Below are 13,019 nucleotides of genomic sequence, written 5' to 3'. Positions count from 1 at the left end.
ACTACTGCCTAAGCACCTTGTAATGTTCTCCAAATGCTGTAGGAGAGCAGCCAGAATGTTACACCAACCACTGCACACCATGTCTTATTTCAACAAAGTACCATGGCATCACCAGGGACTTGGCCTGGCCCATGCCACACTCTGGGTTCTTTTTGTACCTCTGGTACTCAGACTCTGGTACATGACAGCCATTAGTGTGCACAGGGATGCTAAAGATCTCTAATTAAAATTACACCACTATTGTGTTGGTGTAAGTAACAGAATACAGGGAAGGATCTGCCCAAAGATGGGCAGAATCACAGGTTCTCTGCCTGGCTGCTTCAGCTATTGCTCTTTTACCTACAACCATGTGCTTGTCCAAACATTTCCCCTATTCACAGCCCAAAAACCTGGCTCTGACACAGTAGCTTGAAGTCACAATTTCATGAAGATTTTAGTAAACAGAATACAAATTAATATGGGGGCATAAAAGAAACTACAGTTCTCCTGGCTGTCCTAAGACAGAGCCCTTCATTTTTTCTGGACAGCTTTCCTCCTCTTCTTGTTTCTCAGTAAGTTCCAACAGTAAAAGCATACTACTCCAGTGAACTAACTAAGACCTCACTAACTAAACAAAAAGCTCCATCCTTTGGAAAACAGACTCGGACATACCATTGCAGAGCTTAAGAGAACTCAGGAAATGTTTCAGAGATATTCAGCATCCCCAGAGACACTTCACTTCAGCTCATGAAAATACACTGGTGTCCAAGGCATGAAAATTACAATGGCTTCCTGCTGACCACCCCAGCCCCCAGGGTAGGAATCTAATTTAAACAAGCTGGCAGGAGTCCAGCAGTAACCTACAGTCACAGCTCAGAGCTGCTATCCCAAGCAAACAGCCCAGACGTTTAGCAGGGACTACAGCAACACAAGACATTCCTTCATTTCCATTCCATGCTGCAAACCCACCCCCACTCACTCCACTTCAGCAGCATTTTTCCAGGCTGAGAACTGGGGTCCCATTCTGCTTTGGTTACCTCTCATTGCTGAGCAAGCTCTGCTGGTTGTAATTTATCTTATAAAGTTGATATTGGGAATTTGGCTCTACTATGTATCAGGCTACATGAAATTGGCTTTTAAAGTTGTATAATATTCATTCATTGTATCTGTATCACACACTTACTGGCGTATTCCCAAGAGCAAATGGTAAGGAAGCCACTATTCCAGAGAGAATGGATGAGCCTGCTAATAGGGGCACATCACTGAAAATAAATTCACCCCTTTCAGTTCTCTCTGGTTGTTTGCGATGTTTGCCGCGTGCTGGCTCACTGTCTGGGAATATGTCATTTGCAAAAATGCATGTATCTTACCCGTAATGCCTTGCAGACTGAAATCTGTGGCTAGGAATGTTTTAGGAGAAGGGCTATGACTTGGCAAAGTGCACAGAGTGAAGAGTACCAAAGGTGCCAAAGCAAATCAAGATGGAGGAGCACAGGGATAGAGAACAGTCCATTAACGTCGCTGCATGAACACACACAGCCTGTTTACATTCGCAGTACACAGCACAAGGCACATCCCAGCCCCAGCTTGAGGATTGTCCCACGGGACTATCGGCCTTGGAGCTGCCAGTGTTACTTCTTTAGCTGACACAGAAGGGGTCTCTGAACACCCAAGGTTCAAACCCTGCCAATAATCTGTGGAGAGGGCAAAGGAGGTGCACGAGCTGCTGAGTAGCCCCATGATCAGACATTCCCCAAGGCCCTTGGCAAAGCAGGTTCACAGGAGCCCTCAGGGTGTGCTGGGGCTGCCCAACCAGGGACCTTCTTCAGCTGCTGATGGGAGCCAGGGAATCACTGTGTGGGAATAACTTATTCACCCCTGAGAGCTTATCCATGTGGTAGGATGAAAACCTAGGTGTGAAACAAACTTCAGGGACTATTATGTGGACAGTCAGCCCAGTGCACAATGTCAGAAAGCCTCTCAATTAACTTCATATATTCTAAATTCAGGGCTTTGACTGAACTAACCTTTGCTTCCCCTACATCCAGTGAAAGCAAATGAGATCTCCAAAGAGTATTTAAAAATTTGCAGGGGATTAATGCTCTTTAAGGGTCCCAGTTTCATTTTGTGATTTACAGAAAGAGCCTTTGGGCCACCAGCCTCTCAGGTCACCTCCCTCACTTAAAAGCCTGAAGTGAAATGGGATTAATCCTGTCCTCAGTGCCATGGCTTCATGCACCTTGACAACATGACTCCATCCAAATGCTTCAGGAACATGAAGTCATTGTGCTTCTCCTCTGGCAAAACCAGTTACCAAAGACTAGGTTGCACATGTTCTTCAAAAGGCAACAAAAGGAGTTTAACCATAGACCACAAGGGGATATGCCTGACCTAAACCACTATGATCCCCCTTAAAAATGCAACACCGCGAACTACCCCTTTGCAAAATGCAAATCTTGGACCCAGAGTTCACCCAACAACAACTGCACAGCATGAATTCACTGCCGGCATTACTGAAGGATCTCGTAAATCTGATCTCAGAGCAGCACACCTCAAAAAGGAAATCCTAAACACCAGCAACAGTTATAAAAAACACATTATGTTCAACAGTGTTAAGTGAGGGGTAAAACATTCTCCCTGGCTGGAGCAATGACGTACAAAAAGCAGCCAGCCCAGAGCACATTTCATTAAATCCTATTTCTTCTAACAAAACTGCTGATTACCAAGGCATAGTGAGCTGATCAAGCAATGCCATCACTCTCTTTCAACAGAGAAACTGTTGTGCCATTTGCAAACTGAAAAACATGTGTTCTCAATATCTCCTCTGATGCGTCTCCTTCAAAACCAAAGCCACAGCATATGACAACAATCAAATCACTGACTGGAAAATACATACCAACTGGCATCTGAGGGCTCTCTGTCTAAAGGGTTCCTCCTGTCATGCTTTAAGCCATATTCAAAGTCCATTAACTAAATGAAATATCTGCTGCTTTTCCATAGTCCTTAATCTGGTTTATCCAGATCCTCCACTGACTGAGTGAAATCCACACTAGTATAAATTCCAAGCAGCCTCTGATACACAATGGATAAAGTCAGAAAAAAGATGACAGAGACCCCAAATCATAGAATCACAGAATATCCTGAGTTGGTAGGGATCCACAAAGATCATCCAGTTCAACTCCTGGCCCCACACAGGACACCCCAACAATCCCATCCTGGGCCTGAGAGCATTGTCCAAAAGCTCCTGGAGCTCTGGCAGCCTTTGGGTCATGACCGTTCCCTGTTTTCACAGTACAGCGGAAATAGCTCTAAGGTTTCTAACAAGTTGGTCCAGCAGGATGCAGAATGAACACTGCATGAGGCATTGAAGAAATCACCAACCAAATACAGACTCCTTTTGCTTCCCATTGTTTAAGAGAAGCTCAACCACAACTTGTACCAGCACAGGGAATCCCATCACTCCATGCCCCCTTTGCAGGACAGGTACTGTTCACCCTCTGCAGGTAACACACAGCCCACTTCTGCATCCACAATACTGAGCTTTCAAAAGGCACCCGGGCATTGCCTCATGCCTGATGCTAATCAAGTCAGTACTGCTGGACAGCAGTGCAGCACACAGAGCAAGGATTAAGGATCAGAGTCTCAGTTTCACCAGTTTTCAGGTCTTGGGTGGTTCTTTTCCTTCATTCTCCCCTGAGAACTCAACTTCACTCTCTTCAGCAAAGGCATTCACTATTAATTCACGTCCAGAGAAGGGAACAGAGCTGGGCAAGGGGCTGGAGCCCCAGGAGTGGCTGAGGGAGCTGGGAAAGGGGCTCAGCCTGGAGAAAAGGAGGCTCAGGGGGGACCTTGTGACTCTGCACAACTCCCTGACAGGAGGGGGCAGCCAGGGGGAGTTGGGCTCTGCTCCAGAGATCAAGGGACAGGATGAGAGGAAAACGCCTCAAGTTGCTCTTGGGGAGGTTAAGATTGAATATTGGGAAAAATGTCTTCACCAAACAGGTGGTGAGGCACTGGAACAGGCTTCCCAGGGCAGTGGAGGAGTCACCATCCCAGCAGGTGTCCAAAAGACATGTCAATATGGCACCTGGGGACATGCTTCAGTGGTGAAAATGGTAGTGCTGGATTAAGGGTTGGACTCAAAGATCTTAGAGGTCTCATCTGACCTCTTAACAATTAACCTCTCTTAACAATTCTGTGATACTAATTCCCCACCACAAACACATTTTTTTCCTAGTTTTCCTCTAGGACTGGCACTTGAAAAGAGCAAGCTTGGCATTTCAAGAGGCAAATACTCTGACTGGCCTCCTTGTCAACTTTCCTCCCATATTTCTGTGACAATTCCATTTACAATGAACACTATTGCCTCAGTTAAAGTGAGATAAAGATGTATACAATATTCATGGCTCTTTATTCACTTCATTACCATGCATTCTCAGAAAACAATTGTTTTCTCCAGATGAAAAAGGGACACTATATCAGTCTCAGGGAGGGACAGCTTATTCATAGCTTAAAAACACTTGAGGATCTGCATCAAATATCTGCTTTTTATACAACAGTAGGAATTTGATTTGTGTGCATTTAAACCAATCCAGGAGATGCATGTGGCAGCAGAAATTGCTCTTTTCTTTCCATACCACAGAGCTCCCATCAAGACCCGTAGCTGGTGTAGCCTTGTGTTAAACAATTACTGCCATGAATAGGATTAACTGGGCTTCTCCATGTGATTGTGTGAAACACAAGCTGCTCTAACTCCTGGGAAATAAATTCAGAGTGCAGGAAAGAAGAGACAAAGGGGAATGGGAAAGTTTCTTTGTTTGAAAGTGGTTAAGAAACTGGGAGAAGATCTCTCTGTGAATTGTCACGTACCTAAAAGTTGAGTTTGCAAGGGCACTGTGACTTCTACCTGGGACACAACAGGTGAAGTATCCTCTATACAAACTCCAGAAGCTCTAGGGAAAAGGTGCACACTGCTAACAGCAAGGCTCACCTGATAAACGACATCAGTAGTAATTATAGGGACAGAATAACACTGCAATACATTGCTAATGAGCTGCAGAGGTTTCCTTGGAATTACAACCACTTGGAGCTGAGGAGAACAAAGCAAAATAGAACAAGTAGCTTCTAAGTTCTGTAGGCAACAATTTCAAATGTAACATGAAAAACAATTTGTAATTCAAAGCAGAAAAGAATTATGTATTTGAGGCATTATCATTTTTTTCCCATGGAAAAGAATCTCTACTGTATCTTCAAACAAAAACAGGGAGAATAATCCTTTTCCTTGCCAGAAGAATTCAAGAATGAGAGCAGAAATTTACCCTTGTGCACACCTTCTGGGCTGGACATGCAGAGTTAAGACAGCAGAAAAATAAGTTGTAAGTGATGCTCTAACAGGCTTTTGGATCATGTCACAACATTTTGGCTGCCTCACAGATTTTGGAGCTTCTGGCACTGGCAATACCTACTGTCTTCTGTAATCTGTACAAACAGCTACTTTTAGAGGGACCCCAGATAAATCCCTCTAGAGGAACAAGAAAACATCCATGCAATCACAGGGAATTCATTTTATAGATATCACAATGTCTCTGTTAAGGGTGACAATAAGGTTTCAAACACTCATTTCCTATATGGTCAGTACAGTTATCCCAGAAGCCTCAGAGATGGAAAATGTCTGTAGGTGCTTCAGACTTCCTCCTTACCAGCCCAGACATGTTCACTTATACAGTGTTGGTGACAGCCACTCATCTGGTGACAGCAACAATAACACTTAGTAGTAGTAACAACACAGAGCTGAGCTTTGAGTTATAGGGAAGCAGTATTTCCCATTGAAATTGTCACCAGGTCTATTATGCCCAGGTCTGCTTTTCATTTGCCCTCAGACATACCAAGACAGCACTGAACAGTTGTATCCTTACTCTCCGTCTCCTAAAACATCAAGGAAAAAATTTGGACGTGCACTCATCATTGCTGTCACTATGTATCTAAGTCCAAAATAAACCAGCCTCAAAAAACCCCAAATCCTTACACATGCTTGAGTTGTTAAGATGGGATGTTCACAAATTTGAGGCCACCAAAAAGCACTGCTCTGACAGATTGGCTGTTAAAGTTTTAACCTGGTTTTCTGTGATCCATCAGAAGAACAGGGAGATGAGACTTCCTAAATTAGCACCTTTTTTTCCACTTTTGATTTTGGTAGCAATATAAAAGCCACTCAACTCTCAAATAAGACAACTACTTGAATTAAATGGAGAGCATAATGTTCTTGGCCTCTGACCTTACTCTTACCAAAGAGAATTGAGGCAATTCTTCTCTATCTATCCTGTAAAAACTATGGGATTTTGATACGTACCCAGTTTTCACAAAACATTTGCCCTCAGAAACTTCACTGGCAAGCAGTTTATTTCTTCTGGGCAACCTAATAATTTGTCTAGCTCAAACAATAGACAGTTTTCAAACATTTTAAGTAATTTTACCTACTAAGGAAGGTAAGGAGACACCCGGAATGTGGACAGGAACACAGAGTTGTATTCCTTTCCCTCTTTCAGCTGTCTCCCTTTTCATTACAATCATAGAATCACAGGCTGGTTTGTATTGGAAGGAATCTTAATGCCCATCCAGGTTCACCCCTGCCATGGGTAGGGACACCTTCCACTACCACAGGTGGCTCCAAGCCCCATCCAACCTGGCCTTGGACACCTCCAGGGATCCAGCGGCAGTCACAGCTTCTCTGATACCAAACTTTTCTCATGCTGCCCCCATCCCCTGTACAAGCACCACTTCTATGGTGTGGGCAAACTCAGATACCAGTACAGAATACCACATGTCCCTTAAACTTGTTCTCCCTGCTTTGAAAGCCACTGCCACAGTAGTGTTTGTCCACAGCCATGTTCCCGTTCTTTAGTAAAACTAATACCAAATCTTGAAGCACTTCTTCCCCCCCCCAAAGGAATGCTGAAAACAACGGGCAGCACGTGGGAGAAAGGCTATCAGGAGAGTTGGAAGTGAGAGGAAGAGGCAGTGATACCATCCATTATACCATCTGTGATACCATCCAGCTGTGGGTACAGCAAGGACACAGGAGTGCCTTCCCCTCTCCCATCATTATCCATCTGCATAACCACAGTACTTTTTCTGTCAGGAAGTATGAAAAACTTTAACTCCATTAATAGCCTAATTTTAATTTCACAGAATTCCTCCTCTGGAAAAAACATTACTTCTTCATTATAACTTCTAAAAAAAACTATCAAACCTGCAAAACCCAAAGTTCCCAGCCTTTTCATATGACCTCCTGAACTTGATCCAAGCTAGAATGTGGCTCAGCAGCCTAACCATGTTACAGACACAGCGCTGCCAGTCTGTTAAAGAAAGGAGACCCCAGTTAAACCTTTGTGCTTAACTATGTGTATAACTTCACTTCAAGATAGAAAAGAGCTTTACTCTCTCAAGAAAGAGGAGTAGGATCAAGGAAAAAAAATTGTATTCCTAGTTCTCCTACACACTTACTATGTGACTTAAGTTCAATACTATTTTCCCATCTGAATTACACATTAATAATGTTGCCCCTTTTCTCACACAGTGTTTTCTATTTGATTTATAAGGAAAGGGTCAGAAGATGCTCAGACTTCTGTAGACATGCAGAGTATGAACAGGCAAACAGCATCCTCTGCCCTAAGAAGTCCAGAGGTTACATATTCCCTTCATTTTTGTCTTAATTAATTACTGGAGTTTGGTCTATAGAATAGCCATTCACACTAAAGGAATGCTTGATTAAATCACACAGAGTGAGTTATGACTTGTATAATTCCATTAGCTTTACAGAAAAATACTAGGGATGAATTCGTCCTCTCAGGCTTATTTTCCATTCCAAAATTCCTTAATGGCATAAAGAAAAAATAGCAAAGCTGGCCACGGATATTAAATAAAGACATTCCAAGTCCAGTCCCATTTCCACAGGATAAAATGGGAATTCGTAGGACATCAGGACCCACAACACGCAACTACAAAAGCATTTGCTGATCTTCAGCTTTAGCTCCAGTTCAAAATTTTCTTGTGCCAACTCTTCTTAAATTTGGGACAATTTTCCACCCCCCACACCAGTTTTTCCATTGAACACAAGTCTGGCAAGAGATTTCTTAGTCAACAGCCCTTTTCACCATCTACGAAACTTCTGTGATCACATTTAGGCATTGAAAATCCACAATAAAAAAATTCCCTGTAATCTGTTAAAGCATTGCACATACTTACTCACAAAGTAGAATCCAAAACAAAAGGTTTTTCCAAAATTGGACTCTCTGCATCCCACCAGATGGTACATGGTATAGGAATGTGAAACCCATGACAAATTTTTCTGTAGGCCGTAATTCTGGGCCAAAAGCCTCAGGTTTGATACTAAAAATATACTAGTATTCCTGTTTTATCAAAATGCCACTGCAGTAGGGAAAACACTACATTTAAATCTACCATTACACACCACAGTGCATTGGCACATCACAATCAAGGAATCACAGAATCATTCAGGCTGGAAAAGATCTTTTACATCACCAAGTCCAACCATCAATCCTGCACCACCACCATTAAACCTTGTTCCCAAGTGCCACACGCACATGGTTTTTGAACACCTCCAGGGATGGGGATTCCACCACTGCCCGGGGAAGTCTGTGTGAATGCTTTAGAGCCCCTTCTGTGAAAAGACTTCCCTAACGTCCAACCTGAGCCTCCCCTGGCCCAGCCTGAGGCCGTTCCCTCTCCTCCTGTCGCTGTTCCCTGGGAGCAGAGCCCGACCCCCCCCATCTGCCCCCTCCTGTCAGGGAGTTGTGCAGAGCCACAAGGTCCCCCCCGAGCCTCCTCTTCTCCAGGCTGAGCCCCTTTCCCAGCTGCCTCAGCCACTCCTGGTCCTCCAGCCCCTTGCCCAGCTCCATTCCGTTCCCTGGACAAGCACCAGTGCCTCAATGCAGCACTAATATGCAGCACTTTGAGTTATTTAAAAATCCTCCCATATTCTGCTAGACTACATTTATACCAAGTTATTTATAATTCAGCTGTACCCTGTGGGATGTCAAGTGCACTCTGCAACATAAACTAGGAAAACACTGGAGTTCGAAACCAAATCCACACCCAATATAAATTGCAATTACCTATTAACAGTGTATCTGCATCAGGGCACCTTTATACAAAGAGAAGCTCCTTGGACCTGAGCCCCAACTGTATTTGTACACCTTGTAGAGTCCCATCTGCCCCAGGGACCACAGCACCTCACCAAAACATCCAGAAAATTTGCCTGTGACGCAGCTACATAAAACGCTTTTTTTTTTGGAAAAAAAAATTGAGTGAATAACAACACAACTTGTGAAAAAAAAATAGCTTCATATTCATTAATTCAGTTGAGCAACCTTCAGAAAGAAAAACACTAGGTAAATGAATTGGATGCCGTGAAATACTTGCCAAGCAATATTTTTATGAGATTTTTGAGTAAAGTTACTTCTCTATAGATTCAACAAAAAAAACGAGGTTGAAGTGGTCACAATAACATTTCTTGCATTTTCTTTTCAAGTGCCTCAGCTTGGTCATCATCAGATGTAACATACAGATGACCAGCAGTCATCTGGACCTTACACATCCATAAAATTCAAGACATTGGCCTGTGGTGTGTCTTTCTAACCCTAAGAAAGACCAAAGAAATAGTTTTCAGAAACTAGGACAAAATGAAGTTGAAAATTGTCCATCCTCCACTTTGAAAGAGCTCCCTGCCCTCACAAGTTATCTATCCATCACGCTAAGAAGTAAGGCCCCCTCAGGGAAGTTGGACTTCCACACAGAGAGGTGTAACAGGATACTCTGAGGCACGTTTGCCAGCAGCTCTGTGCTGTACAGGTCAGCTCTCTGCAGGTTTAAGTTACAGTCACTCCACTGAATGAAGTCTAACATTTGCCAAGGAAAGGGATCTCCTGTGGAAAGAGAGGGAATGGGGGAGGAGGCAAGGAAGCAAGGAGTCAGTGAGTGGGAAAATGTGACTCAAGCCCAGGAAGGTGGAAGTGGATTTGCTGCTGGTGACGTTTGTACAGAGCAAGGAGGGGTGGTACACCAAAGTGTGGTCAAAGGAGTCAGTCTGGAACACAAGCAAAGAATCTGGAGAGGCAGGGGAAGCAAGAACATGAGCAGGATGGAAAAAAGGACTGAAGAGGTGAAAATGTGCAGAAGAAAAACTGAATGAAAACGTAAGCGACAAGAAAGAAAACAGGAGCTATTGAAACAGAGGACGTGAAAGTGGTTTGTGATGGAAACTAAGCACAGGACTACCCGTGAGAGAAAGCTGGGACTTCTTTCTACTGAGGATGCACAAGAACAAAGGACCACCACACAAACCTGTAAACTAAAAGTGCATCACACAAGATCTTCTTGCTCTTGTGGTTGGAATAGTTACCCGATCGTTCTGAAAAAGAGAACTATCAACTCCTAGACTGAATCCCTTTCTTCTCACTGAAGTGAAGATGTGCTATCATCGAGAGAAAATCAAACCAAAACACTCCCAACCAGTCCTCTTGATCCTCTGGCCACTTCATGGAAAAAGAACTCCAAAGAGATCTATCCACTTGATTTTCCAGAAGGCTATAAAAGAGTTCTAGGTTCTACACTTGACCCAAATCTTTCCCTTCTTGTTTATTTCTGTGGCATGATGCTTTTTAAGTCCCATATAAGCTTGTTCCACAAAATAACCAAAAAAAAAAAAAGGGGGGGGGGGGGGAGGGAAGGGAAAACAAAAGGAAAATGACACCAAACATGGAAACAGTAAGGACCTTTTTGTGATAGAACACACTGGTATCACAATGAAGAACTCTTTGTAAGAAAAAAAAAAAAGAGAACCTACACAAGCTTAGAGATGGCAAAGCAGAAACATTTGCAAAGAAAAGTTTCCCTCTAATTTTCTAAGCTTTTGGTTTAAGGTATTTATACCAATAGCAAACACATATCTTGTAAGCAGAAGTATCTGGGGGGAAATAGAAAGGATGTCCATTTTTTTTGCTGACATCCCTGCAAAAATGGAACTCTTAAGAATTGAGTTTGGGAATATCATATTCTGAGATACTCCATGGAAACTAGAGCCAAAAGGTAATTTTCACGCACTTTTTCCCACTTTCTGATTTTTTTTTTTTTTTTTTTTAAGAGAGGTTTTTACTGCACAGTACAGCACACATCACCAGCCTGGGGCATCCTGTTCCTATTTCCTCTTCAAGTCAACAGAAGAATTTGACAAGGAAAGAGGAAGAAAGCCAGAGAAAATTGATAGGAAGGGAACAAAAAACAGATGCTGAAAGAGAGGAATGCACAATGTACAGCAGAAGGGGGGAAAAAAGGTAAGATGAGGGAAAGAAGTAAGACCCCAAACCAAAAAAACACACCATGTAAAGCTTCTGAATCATTTACTGCAAGTTTCTGAATGTAAACACGAGACAATAAGACAGGAGGAAAAGTGCAACTGCATTATGCATGATCTTAAGTGCGCTCCCATAGAAGGGCATTCAAAAAAAACTCAGTAGCAATGTTACTACTCCACGTGCAGTTCACTGAAGCTCCTTCAGCTCGTATCAGAACAACTAAGGGGAGTATTTAATCCCCTAAACTACTCTTTGGTGCACATAGCGCACTTAGAGCCCACTCCAGTCTATACTGAAGGCTTTGGGAAGCTTTGTAGAGAGATAGGGAGGTGGGGGGTCACAAAGTGTTACTCGCCCTTGGCAGAGAAACGCGTGCGGCAAGAAGGACTAGGATGGGACAGGAATACTTAGGCTCCAGTCTCTACAAGCGCAGGAAACCCTATCTTTTGCCAGCCCTCGGAAGCTCCCTGAGGCCTTTCCCACCTCCTGCCCGCCCCGGCCCGGGTCCCGCTCAGCTCCCCGGGGGGAATGCCCTACCTGGGTCGTGGAACGGCACCAGCGCGAAGTTGTACAGCGGCCGCTTGGGTCTCTTCAGCGATGTCTCCAGGATCTTGGATGCGCCCTCGATAACTTGCACCAGGTCGTCGTACATAGAGCCGGTCACATCGAAGACGAAAGCCAGAGTGGAGGCTCCCTCGGGCACCGCCTCGGGCTCGGACACGGCGCGGGCGCTCAGGGCGAGCAGCAGCAGCAGCAGCACCGTGCCCAGCGCCCCGGGGCTCCCACCGACAGCCATCGCGCCGGCACCCGCGGCGGCCGGGAAAGCCACCGGGAACAGTCGGGCCGGGGGACCAGGGACAGAAGGCGGAAAACGCGCGGACAGACCGGGACGGACCACGGAGAGCGCGGGGACAGACCCGGGTCGGACCGGGTAGAGCACGGGGATAAACCGGGACGGACCGGGGAGAGCGCGGGGATAAACCGGGAAGAGCAGGGACAGATCGAGGGGAGCAAAGACCGAGCGGGGAGAGCGGAGCCCGTCGCCCACCGCCCGCTCCCCTCAGGCGCGGCGCAGGAAGCGCCGCCGCTTTTGTCTGCGCGCGGCTGCGGCCCCGCTCCGCCTTTCCAGGGCTGGGGCAGCGCCGCCCCGAGGGACAGGGCTGAGCCTCGGCCGTGCCGCGGGGCTGCTGCTGTCGGCCGGGGCTGGGGATGGAGTTGCGGCCGGCGCCCCAGGAGCACCGGCTGCGGATTGAGGCGGCGCCCGCCTCGGTCCCGCCTCCCGTGGCCCGCTGTGGCCCCTGCCCTCATCTCGGGGTCCCTCCCTCACCTGGGGTTCCCCCCGCAGTTCCGGGTCGCCGTCCTTACCTCAGGGTCTCCGCCCTCACCAGGGGGTCCCTCCGTCACCCCGGGGTTCCGCCCTCACCTCAGGGTCTCTCCCTCACTTCGGACTCGCCGACCTCAGCCCGGGATCCCGCCCTCACCTGGAGTCCGCCCTCCCTCACCCGGGGGTCCCGCCCTCACCTCAGCATCCACGCCTTCACCTGGGGGTCCCTCCCTCACTTTGGGGTCACTCCCTCACCTCGGGATCTCTGCCCTCACTTCGGGTCTCTCCCTCACCGGAGGTCCTCCCGGCCCCAGCCCGGCCAGCCCCCCCAGCAGGACCTGTCC

General features: G+C 45.9%; 1 protein-coding gene across 7 annotated transcripts in view; it reads right to left on the bottom strand.

Annotated features, from left to right (window-relative positions):
- The window catches only part of HMCN1 (hemicentin 1), a 179,696-nt gene extending 166,881 nt beyond the window's left edge, over positions 1–12,815 (bottom strand). For 2 of the 7 annotated variants that reach the window (XM_042033794.1, XM_042033795.1), the window contains exon 1: positions 11,889–12,805. In XM_042033794.1, the coding sequence (XP_041889728.1) occupies positions 11,889–12,147 (259 nt within the window). In that variant the 5' untranslated portion in view covers positions 12,148–12,805. Of the gene's footprint in view, positions 1–11,888 lie in introns of all 7 variants that reach the window. The other 5 variants (XM_042033797.1, XM_042033799.1, XM_042033801.1 and 2 more) reach the window with 4 other exon arrangements.
- Between the last annotated feature and the right edge of the window lie 204 nt (positions 12,816–13,019).

The sequence above is a fragment of the Corvus kubaryi genome, unplaced genomic scaffold (genome assembly GCF_017639235.1).
Source record: "Corvus kubaryi isolate FWS band 111438036 unplaced genomic scaffold, C.kubaryi_AGA036_p1.0 37361, whole genome shotgun sequence".
Taxonomy (NCBI): Eukaryota; Metazoa; Chordata; class Aves; order Passeriformes; family Corvidae; genus Corvus; species Corvus kubaryi.
This window is presented reverse-complemented; position numbering and strand designations above follow the sequence as displayed.